Source organism: Dunckerocampus dactyliophorus, chromosome 7 (genome assembly GCF_027744805.1).
Source record: "Dunckerocampus dactyliophorus isolate RoL2022-P2 chromosome 7, RoL_Ddac_1.1, whole genome shotgun sequence".
Taxonomy (NCBI): Eukaryota; Metazoa; Chordata; class Actinopteri; order Syngnathiformes; family Syngnathidae; genus Dunckerocampus; species Dunckerocampus dactyliophorus.
The window spans coordinates 14824189-14851476 of NC_072825.1; the positions used below are offsets into that span (position 1 = coordinate 14824189).

At 41.0% G+C, this 27288-nt stretch overlaps 1 protein-coding gene across 2 annotated transcripts; it reads right to left on the reverse strand.

Moving 5' to 3' along the window:
* Positions 1-475: 475 nt before the first annotated feature.
* LOC129185371 (proline-rich transmembrane protein 1-like) lies at positions 476-26818 on the reverse strand. 2 transcript variants are annotated; one of them, XM_054782353.1, is made up of 4 exons: positions 26678-26818; positions 26424-26609; positions 25647-25874; positions 476-2892 (listed from the first exon to the last, which is right to left on the reverse strand). In XM_054782353.1, exons 2-4 carry the CDS (start codon positions 26595-26597, stop codon positions 2740-2742), a joined length of 555 nt encoding a protein of 184 aa, XP_054638328.1. In that variant the 5' UTR covers positions 26598-26609; positions 26678-26818; the 3' UTR covers positions 476-2739. The 2 variants fall into 2 exon arrangements, with proteins under 2 accessions (XP_054638328.1, XP_054638327.1); XM_054782352.1 differs by having other exon boundaries at positions 26424-26748.
* Between the last annotated feature and the right edge of the window lie 470 nt (positions 26819-27288).

Below are 27288 nucleotides of genomic sequence, written 5' to 3' on the forward strand. Positions count from 1 at the left end.
GAAAAATGTAATGTATAAGTTCATTACTTGGTATCGAATCGTTACCAGAATTTGCAGTGTCGCTCAACCCTAGTACCCATGACTGCTCATAAAGACGCTTGTATGCTGCCAGCTATTAGTTACATGCAGTACATCAGCTTTTAGCATGATCAGCATGATCCGCTTGCTTGTTTGAAAGGAATTTGCACCAAGTTGCATGGATGATTGTGGTTTAATCATTGACATGGCAGTGCCACGTGTTTGACATTTACTTCCCTCAGAGTTTAGTGCTCTTTTATTGTGCCAATGAGACATGAGGCCACAAGGAAATTTGACAAACACTGACCTGCTTTGACAAGAGACACATCTTAAGTCAACATTGATAAATATGTCAAACACATGCACTCTTGATGTAATAACTATAAAAAAAAACCTCATAAGTACGGGGAGAACAAACTCCACACAGGGTTTCTGCAACAGAACAAAGTCAGACATATTCTTTTCAAAATATTTTAAAACTTTATTTATATAAAGTCATTAGTTACAAAGTAAAGGTGTGCTTTTTCATCTTTGGATTAGAGAATAACATCAAATATTCTGCAAGAATAAACAGCAGATCTGCATTCTGCCAACTAACTTTACATTCCTATTTGGCTACACTATGAAAAATATGATTGCTTACATACAGTCAACTAAAACATGAGATACACTCAGATGCGCGGCACATCTCTCCTGTCACTTCTTTGGTTAGTTGGAAAAAAAAAGTCTCGAAAGGATGGCATACATTTCAAAGGTTTAGTCGACATTTTCGTCATGATAGATGAGTGATTCACAACCACTGTGCCGTGGGAAAGTCTCCAATTTTCGTACCTGGTCTGAAAATTGTTATTTATTTACTACAAAACAAGTACCTTTGTTTATCCATCAAGGTGACAGGCAGAACAATTAAATGTGTGAGTAAAAAAAAAAGAAATCGTCATTATTTCAGTACAGTATGTATAAACTTTGTGTGATATTTTTCTCATGTACAAGTAAAATATGTAAGTTAATTGGCTCAATAAACGTTGGCAAACACAGCGATAGATCCCGTTCAAAGGGCAAAGTGGAAGGAAGCTACAGTAAATGTAAATCTCAGTATGCTATTCGCACGTGTGCTTCAGCAGTAACTAACTAACAGGATGGTGAAATACGAATCTTTGGAAAGGCTGAAGTGGAGGGAGTAATCTGAAAGACTAGCCTATGATCCCTTTTAAATGCCGCGTCTCCATTAAGGATGCATCAGAGTGAAAAACTGTGTTTGTGCGCAAGCAGAAAAACCCACTCAACTGACTGAACTGAAACGTAGTGAATGGGGGCGGCAAGACATCGAGATTTTCTTTGTAGCATGTAGCATTCTGGAGCAAGCGCTTGAGGACCGACCTCCAAACTGGATTTGCACCACCGGAAATGTACTGCGTTCTGTCTTGACACATGCCACACCCCTACCCAATGTTGTTTGGAAATTGGTTTCCCGCATGCTTGCTCAAGCCCGGTACACACGCACAGATTCTTAAAATCTTAACACATTTTTTTGATGTGTGAGACGTCACACGGGACAAAATAGTACCTGGACCGACCTGTATGAGGCAGCAATGAGTCCCATCCATCCATCTTCTATGCTGCTTATCCTCACTAGGGTCGCGGGTATGCTGGAGCCTATCCCAGCTGACTTCGGGCGAGAGGCGGGGTGCACCCTGGACTGGTCGTCAGCCAATCGCAGGGCACATATAGGGAGCAATGAGTCGCATAGGTGAAATTAAAAGAAGAGCGGCAGTGGCTCAGGAGGTAGAGCAGGTAGAGCAGGTCGTCCAGAAACTGGAAAGTCAGCGGTTCGAACTTTGCCCCCTCCACCCAGCCACTGTTGTTGTGTCCCTGGGCAAGTGCTGCCCACACTGGTGAATGAATGAATGTGAATGAACGTTTGGCGGTGGTCGGAGAGGCCGCGGGTCCGAATTGGCAGCCACGTTTCCGTCAACTACCCCGGGGCAGCTGTGAATACAGATGTAGATTACCGCCACCAGTGTGTGACTGAGGAGTGAATGAATAATGGGTTCACTTCATTGTGAAGCACTTTGGGTGCTTTGAAAAGCGCTATAAAATCTAATCCATTATTATTATCAAGAAGAGACTTAGTCTGTTGCGTGCGTAAGCGTGTTCACACTGAGAAATACAGCAAAACGCAATGCACTTTTCAATGCTCCCCTCAAATATTTAGACTGGCATTACGGTAATGACCATAATCAATTTGGAACAGGACTACGCTGTCAAAATTTGCGCACTCATGAAGTGAGTACACAATGTCCACCATATACTGTATTGAAGTGTACCGATGGAAGTATTCAATTTGAGACACTAGAGACACAACAATGATCTCGACATGTGTACCGGGCGTGACCAAAAGGCTGCATGATTGGCCCTGAATGGATGTGGCAGACGGTACGTCCATGCAATGGAGTTATTTACTTCCTCTTTGTTTGAGGTTAGTTTTGAGCTGCTTCCGCCAAACAGTCGAGTGCGTTAACCCAGGGACCAAAACAATAGGAACATTTGTAGAAATATTTTGCTAACTTTTCCACACAGGTTGCAAACAGATCAAATCGTCATACAAGAGACATCTGCTGTCCATCTCGCTTCTTTTATCTAATAGCCAATCAGGTGACTTTAATGTTACAGAGAGAATAGAATTATGGGAAAACGTTTGAAAGATATTTTTAGGCAAGATTAATGCACCAGAGACACCACAACCACCAGGTAGACGATCATGAGGATGATGGCGCCGATGCCGAGTCCCAGGCCCACGTGGTTCAGGGTTCTGGCAGTCCGGCTGTTCCGCTCTGCCGCCAGCTGGTCCCCACTGTGGTTGGCTTCTCGGGCCTGGAGACAGAAAAATAGTTCAAAGTTAACCACAAAACATGCAAAATCTTAGAAATAAGATTGCATTTAGGGAAAAAGACCCCTAACAGGAAACGGAATGAATGAATAAATAAATTAGACTTTCCAAAACTCAAAATGAGGGCAGGCCACCTGCAAGAACCCTGTTAACAAACGTAACTTTGCATCCACAGGAGTACAAAATCGGCGTGAGACGCTCAAGTTTCAAACAAAAGGCCAATAAGACTCATCATAATGCCGCTGGACGCAGCACCAAACACAAAACGACCATCGTCATGGACCGAATGCGACCGTTGGGCCGTGACTACGCCAAGCAAAGGACAGCAACCATTCCTAGTTGGACCGGATGAACTGGCAGCGCCAAGAAAGGTAAAATTCATTGATAAGAGCAGGAACTATTTCGTTTTGTTTCCTAATGTTGTGCTTATCTCTCTATCTCACACACACACACACGCACACACACACACACACACACACACACACACACTATCTACAGTTTGTCCAAAAGACAGTTTGTTAACGTACTGCACTGACTTTATCATAACATTTATATCACTGGTCCCTGTGAAGTGAAAGTATCGTACAGTAGTAAACGTAAACCTCCTTTTACGTAAATTCCACCGAACGTAAAGAATTTATGTAAAGTTTTTACATCGTACTATGGAAGAAATTCCATATAACGTAAAGCGCCAAGTCGGTGCAAGTTCAGAAATTCGATTTGAATAGCTCGCGCGACAGAGAGAGGGAAACATTTTCCATGACTAACAGAGTACACTTGGTGACGCCTTCTGACGCTTCACGCTCTCATTGGCTGATTATCGGGGCACCGCCTACGCTCTCATCTCATTGGCTGACTTATACAGCGCGTACGTGAGTTTCTGTGAGAGACAGGCTTCTCCCTTCAACGTCCCTTCCTCATCGTAGTTGCCCTTAAACTAGTTGATTGTTTTTGTTTTTAAGTTTTATTCATTTACAGTAATCTTATTTATTACCTTATTTTATATTGGAATGTTACTCTACTATGTTTATGCTAACGTTTTCTTATATTTTCCCACCATATTTGGTGGACTTTGAATATTTTTGAAGGGCCAAAGGGATGAGTTTGGGAAGATCTTGGAACGGATTAGGCTATTTACATGTATTTTACGCTTCGTATAACGTAAAAACCGTAAACGTAAACGTTCTCGGAACGGATTATTTACGTTGTACGGGTGTCTACTGTATATGAGTTAACTATTAGTTTTATACCCTACTTTACTTACTATATAAGAGCTTTTACTCATCTTGGAAAACTTGCTACAGGTTCTCACACGCACACACACACACATATACTGTATGTACTGTATTCTTCAAGTTTAACATACATGAGTAACATATACACATACATACATATTTAAAGTGGCGCTGTCTTTTAACTTGACAAGGCCAAGTCCTTTTAACTTCGTGACTGATTGCTGCTGATAGTTTCTCTTAGCCATTAGGCAGTTGGACAGCATTCATTTAGGCACGCAATATTCGGAGCCCAACTCAGCGATGATCTAAGAAGGAGAATTACAGATTTAGACCAGTCCTTAGAAGACATTTCTGAAAAAGTGCATATTTCAACATCATGAGTTCAAACAATCGTCCACAAGCAATTTGGATGTGTCACCACCTGGCCGAGATCTGGAAGAAGACCCAACGTGTCACCCTCAGGTGAAAGGAGATTGGTAAGGATGCTCACAAACAACCCATGCAGCCATGTCGACCTCTATATGGGAACATTCTTACTTTTATTAGCTTCCATGTAGTTCTCACAGAAAACTGAAGTAGAGGCCACTTTCACATCCACGCAGTCATGTGACCTCTTGGCATAATGCAAAAATGGGTTCCAGGCAGGTCAAATATAAATAAATGGATGTTTAATATTTGTCAAGCCTTATCTAACACAAATAGTTTTGAGGGACAGTTCATCACAAGTAGACTTTTTTTTTTAAACACATGAATGATAATAAGACGTGGCTCAGGGGGACTTGGAGCATTTAAGACAAGTAAATCTGCTCCTCTTGAGAAAACCTGTCAGGTTTACAAAGGATGTTTCGTTTTAGACACCGGCTCCAGGTTGGCAAACACATTTCCATAAAAGAGAATAAGAGCAGAAGAATCCTTTCACTTCTTTGCGCTTTGCAAGGAAGACGCAGATTAAAAACAGCTGCTTCCGAAGAAGTCAAATCCGGCACGTTGAGTGATGATTGTGAGGAAACAGCAGGCAGGAGGATAAAAATGAAATGAAAAACAACATATGCATCAAAGTGAGTGGGGAACGTCACTGTTCATTTGGAGAAAATGATCTGCGCCTCTAACAAACCCCCTCCCCTTAAGTCAACTCTAGAGTCCCACCAGGCAACAACACGTAACTGGACCCTTCCCACTCCCACTCAGTCAACTCCTGTGCGTCACACAGTTGAGTGACATACCAGTTGCTCGGGTGGAGGGCAAAACTCTTGATCCAAGTTTGGAAACCCCCCCCAATACATACGCTCCCCTTTTCTCTGCATCTTGATAAGCATGGACCACTTATTGTTTGCATTAGTCTGATCAAATAAAGTAACACTATTATGCAATATACTGTACAATGCATAGCAGTCCTTATATGTTTTGGAATATTTAGTTCATAGGAGGATCTATGATTTTACGTGACATTTTATATGTGAAAGTTTTGGTTAGTGGAACATAAAAACGAGGTTGAGTGAAAGTGGGCGTTGAAGGTGGTGATGCGGTTTGAGAGGTGGGCTTCTACGTACATTCGATAGTGTTTCTGTGAATATATTACATGTCAGGATGTGTGTGTGGTTTGCTGGTGCCGTGAGAAGGTTGTGTCAAAGCCGGTCATGATTACCAACAGCTGCCTGGCTCCCTTTCACTCAGGGTTGCGTATTGTTTCAAACACTATTGGCGCTGTCCTCAAGGGCCATGCTTGATTTACACAACACGTTATGTAACATCTTAGACCGAAAAGGCTGCACTGTACATCACATGCTCAACTTTACTCCTTAAAAAGGCTCAAGCAAAACACTGCCTGTTCCAGTCTCTTTCCGCCAGTAGTTTGACTCAAGCAGAACACTTCTAGTACTATGCTAGAGAAAGGGTATATTTTATGAGTGCACGAGAATTAACAGTTCGATAATTATCAGGTTGATGTGAGGATTTATGACGTCAAACCAATACATCCAATAACATAAAAAAAATAGCTCAGAAAACTGAACAAAAACACGCTGCAATGAGGAGAGATTGCTGGTGGGCAAATCAAGCATTGCTTTTTTCTCCTGCCTGCCTGTCTGTGACGTTAACGGCCTGTCCTAACGTCCCCTGGCTTCACTTTTAGACAAACATTCACTGTTTCACAGGAAGTCATTTCGCGTGATAGTTGCATCAAAAGCTCCGGCATGACGGGAAAAAAAAAGTTTCAACACATCAAACCTTATCAGCCATCTGAAACGCCAGCATCGGCAGGACGCCCGGAAACCGGGGCTTGTTTCTATCGCTGCAGTGTTTGAAAAGTGTTAAAATTATCTGTGATTTCATGACGGAAATAACGGCGCTGGAGCCACGGTGTGTAATTCTGAGCCGCCACTATTTTTTGTAATGTTTTGTTAATTAGTAGTGATGTCATGATATTTGATTAGGACAACTCTACAGGTAAAGTTTGTCAAATGCAATTTTGTTTGAGTCCTTCTTAACGCCGATTGTGCACAAACTATAGTTAAATAATTAAAAAAAAAAGATAAAAATATCGGTATCGGCTTGAAAAAAAAATGGTGCATCACTAGCATGTTTACATAACAAAAACCTTGTAAAAATAACACCTGAAAACAATGTATGACCTAAAAGTATGTATCTAAGGAGCTGTCCACACAAACATTTTCAGGTCAAAACGGCTAAGGATTTTATCGTTTCAGCCTCTCATCCGCACGGATGACCTGGGTGCCCTGAAACAGTATTTTTTTAAAACGGCTTCCAGAGAAAATCTGAAAACGCCGGCTTATCGTTTCAGTGTGGACAGCTCTACATGAGAACGATGACGTCACAGACCCACCGTCACGTGACCAGAAGTGAGCTTTGATGACAAGCCAACATAATATCTGAACATTTTGACGGACATGACTCACCCCAGTTGACATTCTCCATCATGACTCGTAGAAGTAATTCCACTTATCATAACTGTAGATAAGACGACGGACTTACTCGCATGCATTCTTTCTTCTTCTATGATTTGGAGTGTCACGCGGTTCCCTCTGCATGTTAGTTCGCCACACGTAGGTGCGCCTTGTGTATTAAAACATTTTCGCTCGGTTATCCGTTCCTGTCTGGATGCAACTATATAAAAACCCAGCACAGTGTGGACGCAACTTTTTTTGAATGCGGCAAAAGAAAAATCCCAAGAACGTTCCCGTGTGGAATAATACGAATGCCGGACCATGCAAAAAAACATGCCAACACAGACTAATTTGTCTTTTGAAGAGCATTCTGTTTTAAATTGGACATCAGTACTGCGACTCCACGAGACACAACGCTGGCGTAGTTAATGTATAGTGTGTTGGCTGAGTATTGTAAGAACCAACCTTGCTGTATTCCTCCATAGTTTGACGCTTAAGGTTTTCACACACTGCCATTAGCAGTGTTTACTTAACGCTACTGTTTGTAAAATCCTCTGACTATGGCATTATCTGCAAAGCTCAAAGGCCAGCCGGTACTGGACAACAGCCGAGACTGGAATTCAGTGCTTTACTAAAGATCTTTCAACTGGCTAATGCTGTTGTGTGATTTGACATTGTTGTACAGTGTGATTGTCCTGATTCATCCATTATGTCTTGTGTTTCTTTGCTAAACATGCCTCCATTCACACATAGAAACACAACACATGGCTGTTTTGCTGATACATTGTATGCAAGGCCTGAAGCCCACAGCCTATTTGTGTGCCTTGTCAAATGGAGGACTGTGAAACTTCAAAGCTCCACTCGGTCTGATTTGAATCCCCGCATCTGGGATTTATTGTAGCAAGGCACTCTGGGAAGTTGGGACTGTGGCTGACACTAGCAGCAAACCGGCAATACATTAGATAAGGTGAAGGAAAGGCAATGAACATTTTTGATTGAGGTAATGATTAACTCGGACACTCATCATGTACAGGGCCATGTGCTTAAAGGGATAGCTTAAATTTTGACATTGGCGATCAGCAGTGTATTACACCAGCAGTGACTTACCCCCCCAATTGGTCCCGTGAGTCCAGTTCTGGTGGGAGATCCGTGACGTTTGTTTTTAAAAACAAACAAAAAAACAGGGTACACTGCAGACCTGATATGAGCCTCTTAGCAAAAATGAAGTGCACAGTGATTGAAAATGGCTGGTCTTGCAATAACATCATTTGCCCCGTATAGTAGCTTTTCACTTTCTCTTTTCACTGCTCTTAAGCGCCAACAGCAGGCTTCTGCCTGGCTCCTTACTCGGGCTAGCTTTAGCTTTAGCCTTTGCTCGGTTAATAGATGTCAGTCTGGCAGAGCTGCAGCACTGCACCGTGAGTCGTTCAGTAAAATTGCAGTGTTTGTTTGTGTTGCAGCACGTTAAGTCATTTCTTTTTAACAAAATGTAATTTAGAAATTAGATGGCATGCTAATGTGACTCGAGATCACAATTTCGCGAGACAAGAATTAACACAGATTTAGTGCAGCAGAAGAAATATGAGTCTTGAAAGGTCATGTAAATTTTTCTTACAGATTCTAGTTATTTGAGGTTTTTAAAAATCAGTGTTAGAACAAACATCTGAAACAGGATAAAATTCACTGGTAAAAGTAGTGAATATTCTAGTCGTGGGTGAAAAGATCAAGGAAAAAGGCAGCATAACTCTTAACACTAGAACTACCAGCCTCAACCTTCCCACCCTAGAAATACCAGAGAGGGCCAAAATTGCCCTGTGCATTTGGATTAACAAGTTCATAGTCCTCACCAGTCAGTTTTCATATGTAAATGCTGTCGTTACCTGTGGAGTGTGGGTCAAACTTGGGGGGGAAGGTGTGGCAACTGTGGAATGCTTTCAAAGACTTGTGTTTCAGTTCAAGACAAAGTAAAATTTTCAGAAGAGAAAGCTTTGTTGGAATGTGAAGTATCTTTTTGCATGAGAGTTGGGAGGGTTTGCACATTTTATTAGTGCGTGTTGTTTTACAATTTCACTGTTTGAAAAATAAAATATTTCTAAGTTTTTTGTAATTTCTTTGTGTAAATTTGTCATTATTTTAGCCCTTTGCATTTTTTTGTATTTCTTTTTTTGTATTTTGTCAATTTTGCTGTAATTTTGCAGTAAGAGGTTGACACATGTTTTCCATTTCTTCCTGTCATTTATATATGATGCACAGGAAATCACAACTATGAAATATAGAAAACACGCAAATGCACCATATACTGCAAATACAGCCTCTGTCCTCTATACTGCACAGTCATGGCACTTCCAAACCACCTCCTTCCTGCACCTGCCACAAGTCGACCCGTCTCTCCTGTCCATCACATCGACTTCACATGGCATTGTAGTCTGTCTATGTAGGTCTTTTAAGAAATTTGACCCAAGTTCCAGCGTTTCACTCGCAAAAAGCACACAGAAGACTCACATTTTCATGGGACTAAACAGTTCCCAGCATCTGTGACAACATCGCAGAAGTCTCTGTACGAGCTACTAAGACAGTGCATTACTTTCATAAACATCCTTCTAAATTCTCTAAGAAGAAAAACAGGCCAGTCTGCAACCCAACTGGAAAAAGTCAACATGGCTGTGAGAAGTGGGGTCAGGTGGTCTAGTGCAAGCTTACAGCTGTTGTTTGTCAAACAAGGACGGGTCGACACGGTGGCTCATCAGGACTTTGTCTACTGACGTGCTTGCTTGATTTTGAACAGTGGCAGAGAACCAGCTTTCTTTATAGGTGGACAGTGAACATGACCAATAACTGACATAAAATATATAAATATGATTTTTGGGGCTGATGCCGATACTGATATTGTGGGCTGAAAAAAGCTGATATCCGATATATTGGCCGATATATGAAATAAGAGCACTGATATACACAGGAAATATACTGTACATGAACATAAATGCTTATAATACCCAAAATACGATTCAACACGAAGAAGCAGAAGACTACAAAATTCACAAAAACATCTTACCAATATCAATTTGTTGAAAGTTCAGCTCAAAAACAAATGCTGCAGCAAAAATTAAAAAGTGAAAAAAAAGTTGATTACAAACAAAATAAGAAATTAAAAAAAACAATCATGTTACTGGACTTCATGCAAAGGATTAAACCAAATTTTATGTAACAATATAGCTGCTTTCAAACATGTCATATCTAAAATTACAACTAAATTCATTACTTGGAACATTGTATAAATTATTTTAATGAAGAAAATAACTTGTATAGGCTCCAGCATGCCCCCGTGACCCTAATGAGGAGAAGCGGTATAGAAAATGGATGGATGGATGGAAAATAACTTGTGATGGTATTAGCCTGTAAATCCTGCATGGAAGTATGAAGTGAAGTGGAATCCTGTGTAGTAGTCTTATATTAATGATGGACATGTGGATTAACAGTTGCATATGTCTTTATTTCACTTGAAATCGCTGTGTAATTGTCTTTTATTAGATCATGGTGGACATGTGGATTAACAGTAGCAGCTATCTTTGTTTATCTAACATAGATGTAACTTACACTACATTTAAACGCTTTAAAATGCTCTCTAAAACTTGCGTGAAAATAACGAGAATGTTCTCCTTGACGGACCCAGACAGCACGTTATTCAAATGGGGCACTAAAGTGTAGGGTAGTGTTATATTGTTTTCCAAAATGACAGCTTATCATGGTGTACAAAAATGCAGTTTCTTTCACTGTTTCTCTCATCCTCTTCTCTGCTGCAGCCGAGTGAGTGGAACAGGCAGAGCTGCACCTCGCTGGTCTGTGTTTGTGTGTGAGGGGGAGGTCCCGGGTACTCGGGCAGGTTGCAGCACAAATTAGTGCATTGATTGTAGCTTGCAGACAGCAGTTAATATTTATTTATTGCTTAATATTCGTATATGCACATACATGTTCTGTAGCAATATGTCATGTGACACATCACAATAGATAAACATACTGTACACTAGGAGTATCTTAGAATACCCAAGTATTCGATTCGGAGGAGTCTGATTTGACTATCAACCCTGCAGTCAAATCGAATGGAAATGTCATGTGATCAAGATTGGTGCTGAGTAGGGCTGCACGAGTCTCAAGATTCAATGGGAACCGGGATTAACATTCCTATTCTCCCAGGATCATTCTATTTTAAAAAATTTCGATTCCTTGTTTCATGCCCAGTCCTCTGACCAGAAGAAATACCCGCAAACACAAACAAAGAAGAAGCCGGCAAACACCAACAAAGAAGCGGCTCAAAAGTTTGGCTGAAGTTCATAAAAAAAAAAAACAACTCTACAACATTTGCAACACAAATATATCGTGCAGAGGAGTGTGCACAACCAACATGATTAAACACCTCTGGAATCATGGCGTAGAAATAACCGAGTGCCCCGTCTTTGATGCGCTATATCTGACTTCCCCTAACCAGTCAGAATCAGGTAAGTAAAATGATAAATTCTGTCTTATGCCAACAATGAGGACGCAAACAAATTATACAAGTGTTAATACGGTGGGTCAACTCATAAATCCAGCTCAGGGCCCATATACTTTTTCATAGACAAACTTTTCAAACTTTTTCTTTTTTGTTTGTTTTAGGCATCCAGGTTAGTGGGAGCTCAGCAACATGTTTAAGTACCTGCAGCATCAGACACTCTCTAACACATAAACAACTTTGAGGTCGAAAAAGTTGCATATGAGATGTGTTTATTTGTAGGGATCCCCATTAGCTCGGCTCTAAAAACCCCCAAAAACAATTGACGATTAGTTGACTATGCACAAATTCTAACAAATCAGATTCAACTATGAAAATCGTTACTCAAGGACAGCCTACTGTTTACTGTGCAGCACAACCCCAGATGTGGAACGGAAAATGAACAAAAAAGGAAAGCCCAGCCTAACTACTATCAATAAATCTGAATTTCTGAAATATTTCGATGATTTCATTTGAGTAATTGATGTTTCGGATGACGATTCGGGTTCCACATCACTGAAATGCAGACTAGCCGATCACAGAACAGCACAGAACAGGCTCCGCCCAGAGGTCTAACACTTCACTGAATTCAATACTAGTTTTTTAACCATTACAGGCTATAGATAAAGCTTTGTTATTGTCAGTTGAATGAGATAGTAAAACAATCATATGCTGTTGTTGGTGTTAAATACGTGCAGCTAGTAAAACAGGATACAGTCGTCCCTCGCTACAGTGGTGTGAAAAAGTGTTTTCACTTCCTGATTTCTTATTTTTGAAAAAGTGATTGCAAACATCACACCACCACTGTATATCACGGTTCATCGCTCCTTCACTATTTCACGGTTTTTCTAAAAAGAATTCATTAATAAATGACCGCTGTTTCGTGGTTGACTCTGGCCTATTATTAGTCCTAAAATATTAAAAGACAAGTTATATGTACTGTCCTGGTCACTAGGCATCAGTAATGCTATGAGACATGACGTTAGATTACATTACCTTTCACACCGCATGGAGACGGGCTACTGAGCCAGCAGTACCAAGCCGACATGCCATGGCTGAGACGGACATGCCATGGCTGAGACGGACATGCCACGACTGAGACGGACATGCCATGGCTGAGACGGACATGCCATGGCTGAGACGGACATGCCATGGCTGAGACGGACATGCCATGACTGAGACGGACATGCCATGACTGAGATCAAATGAAAAAAAGGTTCCCATTCCGTGTGAAAGTGGTAGGTTTTTGACAAATCTCTGTCCTTCTTCCCCCGTTTTGAAACATTTTAATTTTAGCAATTAAATTTAAGCAAATTGGAAAAGCTAACTAGTTAGGTCGCTAGCTTGCTATGCTAGCGGCGGCCGTCTCTTATGTCCCTGCAGTGATCCTGTAGTCTGTGCAATGTGATGAAAACAAAGAATAACAGGAGTGTAAAAGTGTGTCATGTCTACAGGGCTCTCATAATATTAAAACTCTTATTCAGAAAGTCATATACAGGTTTTCTATGCTCTGATTATGAAAATATTCCGTTTATTAATATTGAATCCTACTTCGTGGAAATTCACTTAGCACAGTCGGGTTTGGAACCAATTAACTGCGATAAACAAGGGATGACTGTACATATTGGTCATTTATTGGCTGGTTAGCACAATGCTATCATACTAGCATTGGTGGACATTTACTTATACTCTTTAGATCCTGCTGGCCCACTTGCATCCTTAATACTAGATCCTTAATACTACATGGATCTAAACATAATTAAGATTAGTATGCACTATTTATAGTTCTCTATTTAATAATGAATTACATATTGGTGGCAGCTGAGAGGGTTCTTTTTCAGGACGGAAAATACTAATCATATCGGCAGCCATGGAGAAGAGAGTACAAACAGTGGCTATATTGTCCTCTGTCTTTAGATGCTAAACTACCAAAACAAGCTGATGATTTGGTGAACAAAGAACCCTTTGATGACACGCGGTCCCAGGACACCGACAAAATGCTTCGCTTGTATGAATGATCCACCGGATGTTGCTGTCAAAATTTCATTTCTCCAAAATGTCCTTATTGTTTCGTGACTCGCATTTACCCTCAGCACTTTCAACATCCTTTCTGCTGAGAATCGCCAGCAACATGACTTATTGCGCCACTCTCAACTGACCAAGGAATGTTTGCTATTTTCATTCCTGATTCAGAGTAGTCACGTTCAATGTTCCCCCTAATTTTGGAAGTATCTCGGCTTACACAAAAACGACCTGAGCATTTTTCGGACCTCTGTGAGTGCCATCAGACGTGCACATTGTAGTATCACACCTGTCCAAAACCTGAGTAACGTGAGAACTGAGAATTAGCATTCTGTCATATTTTGTACATGCCTGGTTTCAAACAGATGGCAAGGAGGATTCCACAATGTTGCTTTCTTTATTCCCAACCTCAAACAAAACAAGCCTTGGTCTCATACAATTAACCATCTGAATCTTGTAGAAAACCCCTAGTTTAACATTTCATTTAATTAGGTATACTTTTATTTCTTTATTTAACCTTCACTTTCTGTTTTAAAGCAGCCTGTTGTAGCACTATTTTATTCTGGAAATGTACTTGAAATTAATGCCATATTTGTTTGTTTATGTCTGTCTATCCATCCATCCATTTTCTATGCCGCTTCTATGCCTCATTAGGGTCACGGGGGTTTGGCTGACTTTGGGCGACAAAATAAAATTAACTCTTAACTGACTTTCCAGTCCCTTCAGCAACACAAACTCGGTACGTCAGGCCATCAAAATAAAAGCACTGCAGTAAAACATGCACAGTTACGCCACACATTCACTTTTCACTCATTTCACTCGCTTGCTACTTTGGCTTTGCAGCATGTTTTTTAGAGCAGCCCTTTCTCATTCAAAAAAGAAAAAAATCTCACCCTGTTTGCCCTCTTGTTCTTCTGTTTACACAAACTCCGACAGCTAGTCCATTTTAAAAGAACCACTTTTTACATTACTGCACTGCCCGTTCATTTCGCCATAATACGGGTTAGCAAGCAGCATTTAGCTCTCTTAACTTCGCTGCACCGTTATGCTCACCTGCAAAACAGCGGCATGTAGCACGTAACACGCTGTTAATGACTTGATTGGCTGCGTAAGTAAATACATACCATCAGGATCTTAATCATTGGCTGGACAGTGTTGGTCATTGTGTTATATGTTGCTACCTCTTGTGAGTGAGTTGCATTGCAAAAAGGTACAGAATACATCGTTATGTGTTTATTTCATTTACAGTCCAAGTTGGACTGTATTTTGTGTGCTGCATGGATTTGCTGTGCGCTGAGAACACGAGAAGAGTGCGCAATTGCACACGCGTGCAGCTTAGAGGGGACATTGGTCGTGCATATACAGTCATTGAAAAAATTATTAGGCCGCCCTTGTTTCTTCAGTTTTCTTGTTCATTTTAATGCCTGATACAACTAAAGGTTTGTTTGGGCAAATATAACCATGACAATAAAAATAAGTCATGAGAGTTACATTTGTTGGCAGTACAATGCTATATCTATTCATGTAACAACTTCAGTGATTTTGGTTATGATCAGGAAAACCATGGAAGTTGCTAGATATCGGCTCTAAAATTAAACTCTTATGAGCTATATTTGTTATCATCATTATATTTGTCCAAACAAATGTACCTTTAGTTGTACCAGGCATTACAATGGATCAGTAACTAAAGAAATAGGGGTGGTCTAATCATTTTGTCCATGCCTAGATTTGTTCAGCCTTTTCTTATGGTGGTTTAAAACAAGAAGCAATCAAAGAGGCTACACTCACTTGACTACAGTGATGTGCAGTCAGGGCTAACCACTACCAGAAGCAATGACCTACATTTCAAACTTAAATCGTTGTATTTGTTCCATTTAATTATATTAATTTATTCACAACAGTCTATTATCTTCATTTTGCGTGTTTAGCGTGTTTCTTGGCTTCAGTGCTTCCAGTAGTGTATGCGTATGTTAGACTTTTTTTTTCGGTCTAATTAGATTTCAACTTCTGTGTGTTGCCATGTCAATCTGCCCAGGGCTTTCAGAATCAAATTCCCAGACATCCTGTCATGATCTGTTATGCTGCTCTGCCGCCGCCTATCTGCATTCTGTTTCAGCACACTGGAGACGGGCCTGGGAGGACTTACCTGTCCACACCTGCGTCCAATTAGTATCAGGACTACTTTAGGTGTTTGGTGAAACCTTTGCCAGATTGTTCCCTGCTCCTCGCCAGGCTCCTGCCAACCCCTGCCCCGTGTTACCTCTCGTTCTGTGCTTTCTGGTCCACTATTGTCAGTTTTTGTATGTACCTTGTTCCCTGCTTGACTTCTCCAGCAGTGGTGCATTTTTCCATTTTTTTGCATTTTAGCTTGCCTCGCTGGTTTTTTGGTTGTACTTTCCCTTTTTTGTGTTTGTATTTTTCCCCTTGTGGACACCCTTTGTTAAATAAGGAGTCTGTTAAATGAGGAGTCTGCCTCATGCTACTAGTTCCTCCATCCGTGTTCGCGGCGGTATTTGACCAGCAGCCCAGTACAACCAAGCTCAAGTGGCATTCATCATGAGCCTGCTCACCGATAAGTCAGCTGCATGGGTTAAGCCGTGAGCAAGGCTAAACTTGCCATTCCCTCATCTTTTTCGTTATTTTTGGCCGAAATGAGGACGGTGTTCGACCACCCTATCAGGAGTAGGGAAGCAGGAAGTAGGTTGCCCGATATCACACAAAAATGATGCTCTGTACCAGCCTTTTCCATAGATTTTCGAGTACAATGTGATGTGATGAGGTGATATGATGAGGTGGTGCTTCAAGGCATATTCCGCAAGGCTCTCCACGTCCGTGTTAAGGACAAAGACACAAAGTCACTGGATGAATTGACTGACTTGGTCATTCGTTTGGACAACATGCTTAGAGAAGGAGACCGAGAGCACGCTGAAGAGGAAGGAGTCAGCGGCACCCCAGAGATCCCTAAACTGAGACCGTTCCCGATATCACGTGACCAGGAGGATGGCATCGTGGAGGCATCAACGGCAGAACCATCGACGGAGACGCCTATGCAGCTTGGAGGTTGATGACTGATGTCTGTGGAACGATCTCGTCGTCGCCTTCTACGTCTCTGCCTCTACCTCGGCGCCAACGACCCCCGTATCCACGGATGCTCCACACGACCAGCTCGTGGGCCGGGATCACCACCAGACCTTGTCAAGGCGAGCTTACCGGTATGTACGTCCACCGATGGGAGTCGGTCCAGTCCACCGACGCGTGATTATATAGTCCAGGAGACAGACACTAACTCGGTGACTCCAATCGGATAAGATTGGAGTGGGTAAATAATTACTACAAGTACATTTTAGAATAACTGTTTGCATTGATGTACAGTATATTGAGTGCCTTAATATATGTACAGTGTTAATAGAACTGTTTTATGATTAACTGAGTGAGTAATTACAAGTAGTTTATAGAAATAATGCCTTATTAAGTAATTAGCTGAGTAGTTGAACAACTGTTTAAGTGTGTCAAAGGTTTGTGTGTTTATGCTACATAAGTGTCAACAATTCAGTGACTATCACCTGCTGGCGTCACACAACTTCGTCAAAGAATCCAGGAGAAAGTTATCTTTCATACAGACAGCGAGCCAACCAGCACTTGGAAGCAGCTCTCCAGCCCTGCAGCCCTGATCAAAGCAACTGTTCTGGCTGATTGAGGAGAAATCTTTGTTAGATGGATGTATTTTACTTCAAAGGTTTTAAGATTTTTGTCATGTTATTAGATAAATATTGATCGTGAACTGCTTCAGATGATGTAGTGTAGATCTGTGGTTCCCAAACTTTTCACAGTCTCGTACCCCTTCAGACATTTGACTTGAAGCCATGCACCCCCTACTCCTGCACACTTAAAAAAAACAATTTAATTTTCATTAAATTGAAAAATTAAGCATGATTAATTGGTTAATTTTATAGTAAGTAATTCTGGTTCAAAAATGTGTGTTTTGCATGGTCAAATTTTGATAAAAGTTTTACATGAGCACTGATAAATAGATTTTTTGCGAGTTTCTCTTGGAGATGAATATCTATTGGTCCTACATGTCTTTTATTTCAGCTGGATGTTGGGATCTTGAGCTTCACTTTTGTCCACCTGCAATCGCTATTATTGAAGTCTGCATATTACCGTAATTTGATACCAAATTTGAAAGGGAAAGTTGAACAAACATGATAAAGCAGCATCTGAAGTACAAAAATACATACAAGCAGTGATAAAGCCTCATTTTTGGGGGACTCCCCACTCTCTCATCGTGACAAGCACATACACTGACAGGTTTTCACAATGCAGGGATTGGAGCACTCTTAATACACAACATAGTGCCCGTACCCAAGAAGAGCAACGTGACCTGCTTGAATGACTATCGCCCTATAGCACTCACTCCTATTGTTATGAAGTGCTTTGAAAGAATAGTCATGACCCACATCAAAAAGAGCATCCCGGCGGCAACTGTGGACCCTCTACAGTTTGCATATCGCCAGAACCGGTCCACGGATGATGCAGTCAACACTGCCATCCACACAGCCCTTTCTCACCTACAGGGCCAGGACACATACGTCAGAATGCTATTTATAGACTATAGCTCCGCTTTTAATACAGTCAGCCCCCACAAACTCACAAATAAGCTCCTCACACTTGGCCTGTCTCCCTCCCTCTGTAACTGGGTGTTTAACTTTCTCACAGGCAGACCCCAGTCAGTCAGAGTCCACAACCGCACATCCAGCTCAAGAATTGTGAGCACTGGGACCCCACAGGGGTGTGTGCTGAGTCCACTCCTCTACACGCTCTTCACCTACGATTGCGTGGCCTCCCAGAACAACACCAGCATCATTAAATTTGCGGATGACACTACAGTCATCGGACTGATCACTGGTGGTGTTGAAACATCATACAGAAGAGAGGTGGCGGACCTCATAGCTTGGTGTCGTGATAACAATCTCCTTCTCAATACAGATAAGACTAAAGAGATGATCATCGACCCAAGAACAAGGGAAAAGGAGCCACATAGACCCCTGTTTATTGGTGAGACTGAGGTGGAGAGGGTGAAAACCTTCAAGTTCCTTGGCACACACATCAGCGAGGACCTCACCTGGTCTCACAACACCCAACAAATTCTGAAGAAGTCCCAAAGGAGACTGTACTTCCTGAGAAGACTGAGGAAATTTGGCATGTCCACCACAATCCTGAGTTGCTTCTACAGATGCACCATCGAAAGTGTCCTTACCGCCTCCATCACTGTTTGGTACGGTAACTGTACAACACGTGATAGGAAGGCACTCCAGCGGGTGATCAAGACCTCACAGAACATTGTTGGGGCAGCCCTCCCCTCACTGCAAGACATTTATACATCTAGAGTCCTACGCAGAACACACAACCTCATCAAGGACAGCACACATCCACAACACTCATTATTCACACTCCTGCCATCAGGCAGACGCTACAGGAGTTTGAAGTCCAGGACCACAAGGCTGGCAAACAGCTTTTACCCACAGGCCATCAGGCTTCTCAATGAAGCACTCAGACACGCCACACGCAACACACACTCATAGCACTTTATTTATTTATTTATTTATTTGTATTATTTACTTGCATTAATGTCTCTTCTGTTGTTGTTGCTTAATTTCTTGGTATTTATGTATATGTGTTTATGTTTCTTATGTTCTTATTCTTTCTTGTGTTTTTCTTTCTTTTCCTTGGGAGAATGAACAGAATAAGATTTTCATTGCATGGTATAACTGCTGTTTTACCATGCACATGACAATAAAACTCTCTTGAATCTTGAATCTTGAATAATCATCAAACTTATTTATTCATATAACTCACACAGAGCAATGAAAAACTTCATGCTGTGGCTCCTTCCTTCTTTCTGCTTTCCGCTCTGTACTAAGAGACGTTCAGGTGCGCTCGGAATTGTCAGTGTTAGGCGCTAATTGTTTTTAATTTTTATTCACGTACCCCCTTATGACAACTGGCATACCGAGTGTTTATACAGGTTTTTGATACCGGTTCTCATGGTGTCTGGTAAAAGTAATTCTTGCTTTACTACATGAGGATCCATCTGTCAAATGTATACCTGTCATTGTTTTGATGGACTTTTGTTTGTTTTGTAAGGAGTAGGTGGTAAGTAGGATTACGCAAAAAATGCATCAAATACATGACTGATTTCCTTGAAACGTTATGAAACATTACATTTCAGTGCAAACTCGGGTGCGTTATAATGGAACTGTCATACTAGCACACGTTATAATTGGTACTGAGTTAGTTTTGTTGTTTATGTTGTCTTATGTTGTGTTTTGATGACAAGATAATTGGATGTGGCCTCACATTCACTGCAATCTATTCTCATTCTAGTCAGAGCGCATCTGCTGATTGCGGACACTGCTGCTTGCCACAGGGTGGTTGGGAAAACAATTCCAAATATGGGATTTAACTTTTGTTCAACCTTGGCAGTGGTCTCCATTCTTGTGAATGCTTACATGCCTCCTTCCTTACATGTGGGAAAGACAGTTTCCAAGAGCCTTGCTTGAGCATTCCTTTTGTTTTCTTGGCCATTGTGGTTGAAATGCCAAACAGAGAATATTAAGTAGGACACATTCCAGCAGCTTGACCCATATCTCCCCAGCACTCTTCTGTTCCTGTCTGTTTTTTCCTCTCTCATTCCACTATCTACCTCACTTTCTTTTTCTCCATCCGGTATATCAGCTCACACAAATATGGAGATGAAATTCCATGTTCTCCATTTACAGTCAGGAAATATTTAGACAATGACAGCGTTGTTATGATTTTGCTATTTATACAACCAAATTATCTTTTTGGCGTTTTGACAGTGTTGCGCTCACTAATGCTTACTTTCTTTTTAAGAATTCTATGTTTTTCGCTATCACTCTTGCAGATTTATGTTGTGCTTTTGAGCCTATTGCATTAAGATTAAGATTGGTAGCACTAATGGAAACAGCTGCTAAATGCCAACTAGATGCCATACCTATGTCTAGTCCAGATTTGTATCTGTTATTGGGTGTTTGATTTCAAAAGCATAACATAAAGGCAAAATCATAAAAACTCCCAACTACGGGTGTCCAGATCCAATATTGATATAAGACCGATATCACCCAAAAAAACAGTATCACATTATATACAAGCAGTCCATTCCAGACCACGCACCAGCACTTCTATCCAGCAGCAGCCCTTTTATTCAGCATGCAGAACCCATGTGATCAAAACAACAGCCTGCTAGCATGTTTAGCAAGGAGCAAGAGTGATCTCAGCCGTGTCGCTGTGTTTTTTTGTTAAAATCTGAAAAAAAAATTTGCAGCTGAGTGCAAAACTTGCATTCACTTGCATTTCCCGTGGTGACACAGAACCGGGGAAGTTTAATACGACTAACCTCATTGCGCATTTAAAGAAGGATTTTTTCATCACCATGGCTTCCTGGAACATTCACTGCTGTTTGATATGTTTACAAAGCGCGAGAAACTTCCACGTATAGTCGACTATACGTCTATATATTAGACGTGTAGTCTAAAAAATACAATAAGCTTACAGCAAGGTGTTTATGCTGTTGTAGTTATCCTCCTCATATAATGACACAATACATATGTGCATCAGTGCGAGTGGGAAAAATAAATAAATAAAAACTCCATGTCAAAACAAAGTTTTCACTTCTAACATTCCACCGTAAAGTCTACTTACTACGCCACATCAACAAGATGAGATATGATGCCATCAAAGAACATTGAAAATAAGAATGTTTTACTGTAAAAAAAAACTATACAATATTCCAATGCTTCTGTATTTACTGGATGTTCCACAGATAAATTTACAGCGTTGGTCTTATCGCATCATGGAAAATTGCAGTCAATTATAGCTATAGTTGGTACACAACCGTGTCCTTGTTACAATATGTAGACAGCCTCACACTGAAGGCTTTCATCAGGAATGTCCCACAGCTAATTTGATGTAGGTAGCCCGACAACACGTCGCCCAACAGCTCACATCACGCAACAGCAACACACAGTTTCACACAAAGCCGACAATATGTTATTCTTAGTATATGCTCTGCAAATATTTGCAGTTTTAAAAAATGTTCTGCCGCTTATCCTGTTCAGGGTCATGGGTAAGCTGGAGCCTACCTGACTTAGGGTGACGGGCAGGGTACGCCTGGACTGATAGCCAGTCAATCACAGGACACATATAAACTAACAACCATGTATACTCACATCCACATCTAATTTAGAGTTTCCAATTGACCGCTCAACTGCACTGCCATTTATAATAAATAGAATAATTTCCCTGAAAGTTAAGTCACATAACATTTTGTGTGTATTTTCAATCTTGGTTCTTACAAAAACAAAGAAAGAAGCACAGGAAATTGCACACTGGCTGCATCTCTAAAAATTCACTTTAGGACCCTGTTACCACATGAAAACACCAGACCATCTGGCGTTCTGCTTCAAAGCAATGTAAGGACCAACTAATACCAACCAATTTATTCAATTTCTTTATTTTTGCTGACCACCTTGCGGCCACAGCTCCGATCGGCTGCCTCAGCAATGAAGGAATACGTTCCCAGCACACCCAGCCTCACTGCACGTTTGGGTCTGCCACGCCTGTCCATCTAATTCAACTCATCACTAGGTGGCGATCAGTTGTCAGCTCAGCCCCTCCACATCCGTGAGTCTAAAACATGCGGACGTACGTCTGATGATACAACTACAAAGTTGATCATGGACCTGAGGCCTACGGTGTCCTGGAGTCACGTGCACTTATCCTTATGTTCGAATGGTGTTTGTTATGGACAAACTGTGGTCCAGTAACATCCCACCACACGGGTCATCAGCAGGGGTGCTCCCCAGCACTTCTCCGATGGACGCCAAGGTACTCTGAGCTGCCATTTGGCGCTTACGCACATACCTACGTATGGGAAACACTGTAAGTAAAAACCTTGAGCTCCCAGGGTCCTCCCTTTCAGTTGCGAAATTACTTTTATCCGACTCTGGTAAACACAAATTCACAGTGGTAAATGAGTATTTGTATTGTGCTTGTTAAAGATCAAAACCTAAAGAAGCTATACAAGCGAATGTGCTAAACATGCCGAAGATAAAACATCACAACTTGAAATGTTCAGTTTCTATCAGCACCCCACACGGTAATGCTGGTGTCTGCACTAGCTGAGCAAACATTGTACTTCAAGTGTCGCCTGATTAGTTTAAGAAAACAAAGCTCCAGGGGAGGTTTTTTTCCTCCCGTTCAAACTGACCACATGGAAACAATTAAGAGGTATTCTGTCCTAAAGAAGTGTGTTTCCCTCATACCACAGAAATGACTCACAGGTTTACAGCAATTAATTTGACCTCAAATACAAACAACACATGTCCAGATATGAATAAAAGCTTTGCAAGTGCATTATTCCTTCCATTTCATAATAATTTTTTTTATCATAATTTCCATATCAACAACAAAAAATGATCATGACAACCAAATGTACTTTTCAACCTACTCTAGAATAACAAAAGAAACACCATAAGAAAACCAAACTTCATGCAGGCCCGAGCTTTGGAATTTATAACAATCATCTGGCCTGTGCTTCTGGGAACAGACGCAGAGCGAAGGCACTGGGGGAGCTCGAGGACTTACGAGAATCATGACGCAATAAAAGCTGTGGTATTTACCAGGAAAAGTACTTCATCCAAAAAGGAGGTGCACAAACAGACCATGTTTGCCACATTTCCCACAGATTTTATCCTCTCAGCGTTGTCTGTGTGCAACCCTTGTCCCTATGAATAGTTGACACAATATGGTCCAACTAAACTGAACAACAGATGATGTTATGTAACAATAAAACCATGTACTGTTGCTGGGAGTGTTGTGGTTTATCCTTCAACTTCTTGGTGCCTTGTACTAGGGAAGTGTTACTGTTTGTTTTATAAAAAAAAATTTAAAAGTCTGAGAAAAAGACAAGGTGATCAGGCCAGAATATGAGTTCCGCATTAACGGAATCGTGGACAGAATCATGGATTTGGCCAATAAAAACGGAAGAGCGGAAAGTGAGATGTGAATGAAATAATGTCATCGTGTGAAGACATTCATGTGGGGAAGTATTTCAATCGGACAAGCCGCATAGAAAATGGATGGATGCATGGTGCTGCAATGCTGTATCTGTCCACCAGAGGGAGCCATAGGAGGTAGAGGGATGCTGACGTTATGGCAATGAATGAATGAATGCATTGCTCAGACGCAATGCATTGTGGGAGGGCTTTAAAAGAGCGATACTCGTATTGGTGCATGTTTGAATGTGTCTTAGGTGCGTTAAGTTGCTGCGTGATTAGTTTGATAGCTGATAGCTCGTGAGTGGCTCCTGCCGTGCTACCGTTTCCTCACTGGCTCGCGAGCGGCACAGTATTTAAACAATTAGTGATAGTTCTGAATTAAAGGAGATTGGAATCTAGCCGCAGGTTATCTGCACCGCTGTATAAATCGCAGGGTTAAAAGTTTCAGAAAAAAGTAGCGTCTTATACATCGCAGTTTACAGTACATGGTTTTTAATTTTGATCATGGTATCGAATAAGCATCGACCTTCATTAAAATTTACAGGTACTGGTATCAACTGCTGAAATTCGGGTATCATGACAACCCTTCCTCTGACTCTGTCACCACTAACATAACCCGGCTCATTACAATACAACACCTTTTACTAGCAATGACTTTATTTCAATTGCTTAAATGCTTCAAGGCAGACATCAAGGAACTGGACAAACATTGAAGATGGCATCATCTGGACCACGAGCATATAAAAGACACAACACAGAAAGACTTGAAAGACTCATCAACAATCCACCACAGCAATTCTACAATAATAACAGATTATGCCAAACTCAAGAATATGAAGCAAAACATTTCATTCTTTGAATGTAACCAATAAGTTATTTCATCATGTATATCCAGAAATGACTCATGAATAGTTTGATTCGGTACAAAATTTTTAATCCTGTGTTTACATATTTTTTCCTCAACGTCTTCGCTGATCTTTCACTTATCTTTAATGCGTTTGTTTATTCTAACTTGTGTATTGTCTCTATTTTATCCACATATTTATTTTGATTTTAGAACTTTTGTTCAATTTTAATCTTGTGTTTACCCTTTTTTATTTCTTTCTCTTATATACTACACGAGCTATATGTTTTAAAACTATTTACACATTTCTATATATTTCTTTCAGCACCTTCCTTTCTTTTTTTTTTTTTTTACGTAGAAGTGAACACAATTTCAATCCATCCATCCATTTTCTATGCCGCTTCTCCTCATTAGGGTCGCAGGGGTATGCTGGAGCCTATCCCAACTGATTTCGGGCGACAGGAGGTGTACAATCTCAATAAGAAATCAAATATTTTAAAAGTACACATGATGTGAATGAATTATTAGTAATGTATATGGAGAAAGGCTAGGATTGAATAACTATGCTTCTTCCTTCTCTTTCAGACGTGTGAAATTGTGCAATGTAACCATGTGATGTTCCTTGTCGCTGTGCACATCTGAAACAAAGAAACCATACCTTTCCCTGACTTTGTGTGTTATTCGTGTTTGGTGGAAAGTGGCGGCTGTTAATTAAAACGACACATCTTAACACACACACAAATACAGGAGCAGGCGAGCAAGTGGGATCTGACTTTTGGACTATTTTAAGTCTTCACATTTATTTCTATGATAAAGTGCGTCAGTTATCATTAATAACCTTGTGAGAAGCAGTTGCGTTCTAGTCATTCTGTGACTAAGCTACATTGTGCTTGTGCATGTGCATGTAATGGTGCCGTGCCTGACACCTATTTCAATCATGTCAGTGTAGAGCACTCACAGTAGTCAAGCATGCCGCACTTTAGCTGTGAAGTGGGCCCAAGCATGGTGTAAGTGGCCTAATAGGAGTACGCCCTTAAAGTTACACAGCCTAGGCCCACAACCTACCCCACTCCAAAGTTCTCATATGCAGTTTGGGTGAGGTGGTGTACATGCTACTGATTGGAACTCACATTAATAGAGTAGATGAGGGCGGCAATTCCAAGGGGCAGGCAGCAGCACAACATGTTGAAGATGGAGTAGCACAGGTAGTCGTTGACAGGGTTAGCCAACGGGCCTTGGGTCACAAACACCGTGGGCTGGACAGTGACCGTGGCAGGCTGGGGTGGGTATTGGTGACCTGGCGTGTACTGCTGGTGTCCGTACACAGCACCGCCATACGGTGGTGGATAGGGAGTGTCCTGTAGGTCACACACATGAAAAATTCACTTTCGTCAGACAGCCTTAACGAGAAACAAAACTGAAAAGTTCTCTTTCACAACTGACAGTTATTTAGACTAAGCTTGTTCACTCTTGTCAAATGATGAGAGAGCAAATTAAACTTAAACAAATCAGCCTCCATATCACAATTAGGATATTTCTATGCATTTTAAGCACCAACATTTGTTCTCATGTCCAAGTTTTGGCTAAATAAATAAATGAACAATCAGGTACTTTAATGGAAGCACATTTGCTGTTCTCATTCAAGCAGTGTATACAATAAATGATCAACTTGTTTAAGGGGAGTTCATTGTACACTAAATAAATAAATAAATACATACATACATACACATATATATATATATAGATATATATAGATATATAGATATATATATATATATATATATATATATATATATATATATATATATATATATATATATAGATATAGATATAGATATAGATATATATATAAGCAATTAACATCGTTTTACATACAAGTTTCCAAACGTTTACTGATGGTTACTTACCTGCGAATGAGGGTAAGCGGAACCAGGCTGAGGGTATCCCGGTGCAGGCTGAGGGTAACCCGGCCCAGGCTGAGGGTATCCTGGGTACGGATTGTCTTGGTAGGGCGGAGGGGCCACCTGGCCCATGGAAGACTTCTCCTTCGTCCAATCCTTCGGAGGGGCGCTGGGGTCCATAACGGTGTGTGTCTTGACCGAGAGTTGTGAAAAACAACTTTTAACGTGTATAATTAATACTTTTTAAATATTTTGTATACCTTTGTACACTCCGATGAAGAATCAACCAAAGTTACTTGGAGACTCGACAAACTGAGGGGGTTGTCGATTTTTTTTAATAGGATGGTGTCCAGTTGCCCGCGATAACGACCCAGTTTCCTCTCCAGACTTTCAAAATAAAAGCTACGTCACTGAAGGGCTGGAGGGACCCTTCTGTGTGTGTTTGGTAACACGCATAATAAACAACCGTCCTTGTCGTGTACACTCCAACACTACAAAACACAGTGACCGTGTGGTACTGACCTTTATAGATACACCCAACTTTCAATCAAACATGAATGTCTCTTGTTTTTCATTACTGTTGCTCCAAAACGTCAACTACAGTACCAGTCAAACATTTGTCATGTTGTTGAATGAGAAAACGTGTCCTCGTGCTTTTGACTGGTACATATGTGAATACCGACTGATACTGGTTTTACTTGTATTTGGTTCTGGAATATTTTCCCCACAAAAAGTTGAAAGGCAACGGTGTAGTTATGACCTGTTGGCGTGCTGGAAGATCATAACGCATCTTAATCATCCAGTCACGTTGTTCACAGCCACTAGGAGGCGCAATCTGATGTGCTATACCAGCACCAGATGGAAGTTTGGA

What these genes read in the sequence shown, in the direction of transcription:
- LOC129185371 (XM_054782353.1), bottom strand. Translation starts at nt 26,597, where the DNA reads ATGGACCCCAGCGCCCCTCCGAAGGATTGGACGAAGGAGAAGTCTTCC. An exon ending in CCGCTTACCCTCATTCGCAG is followed by an intron (nt 25,875 to 26,423) that starts GTAAGTAACCAT and finishes TGTGACCTACAG; the next exon opens with GACACTCCCTATCCACCACC. An exon ending in CCCTCATCTACTCTATTAAT is followed by an intron (nt 2,893 to 25,646) that starts GTGAGTTCCAAT and finishes TTCTGTCTCCAG; the next exon opens with GCCCGAGAAGCCAACCACAG.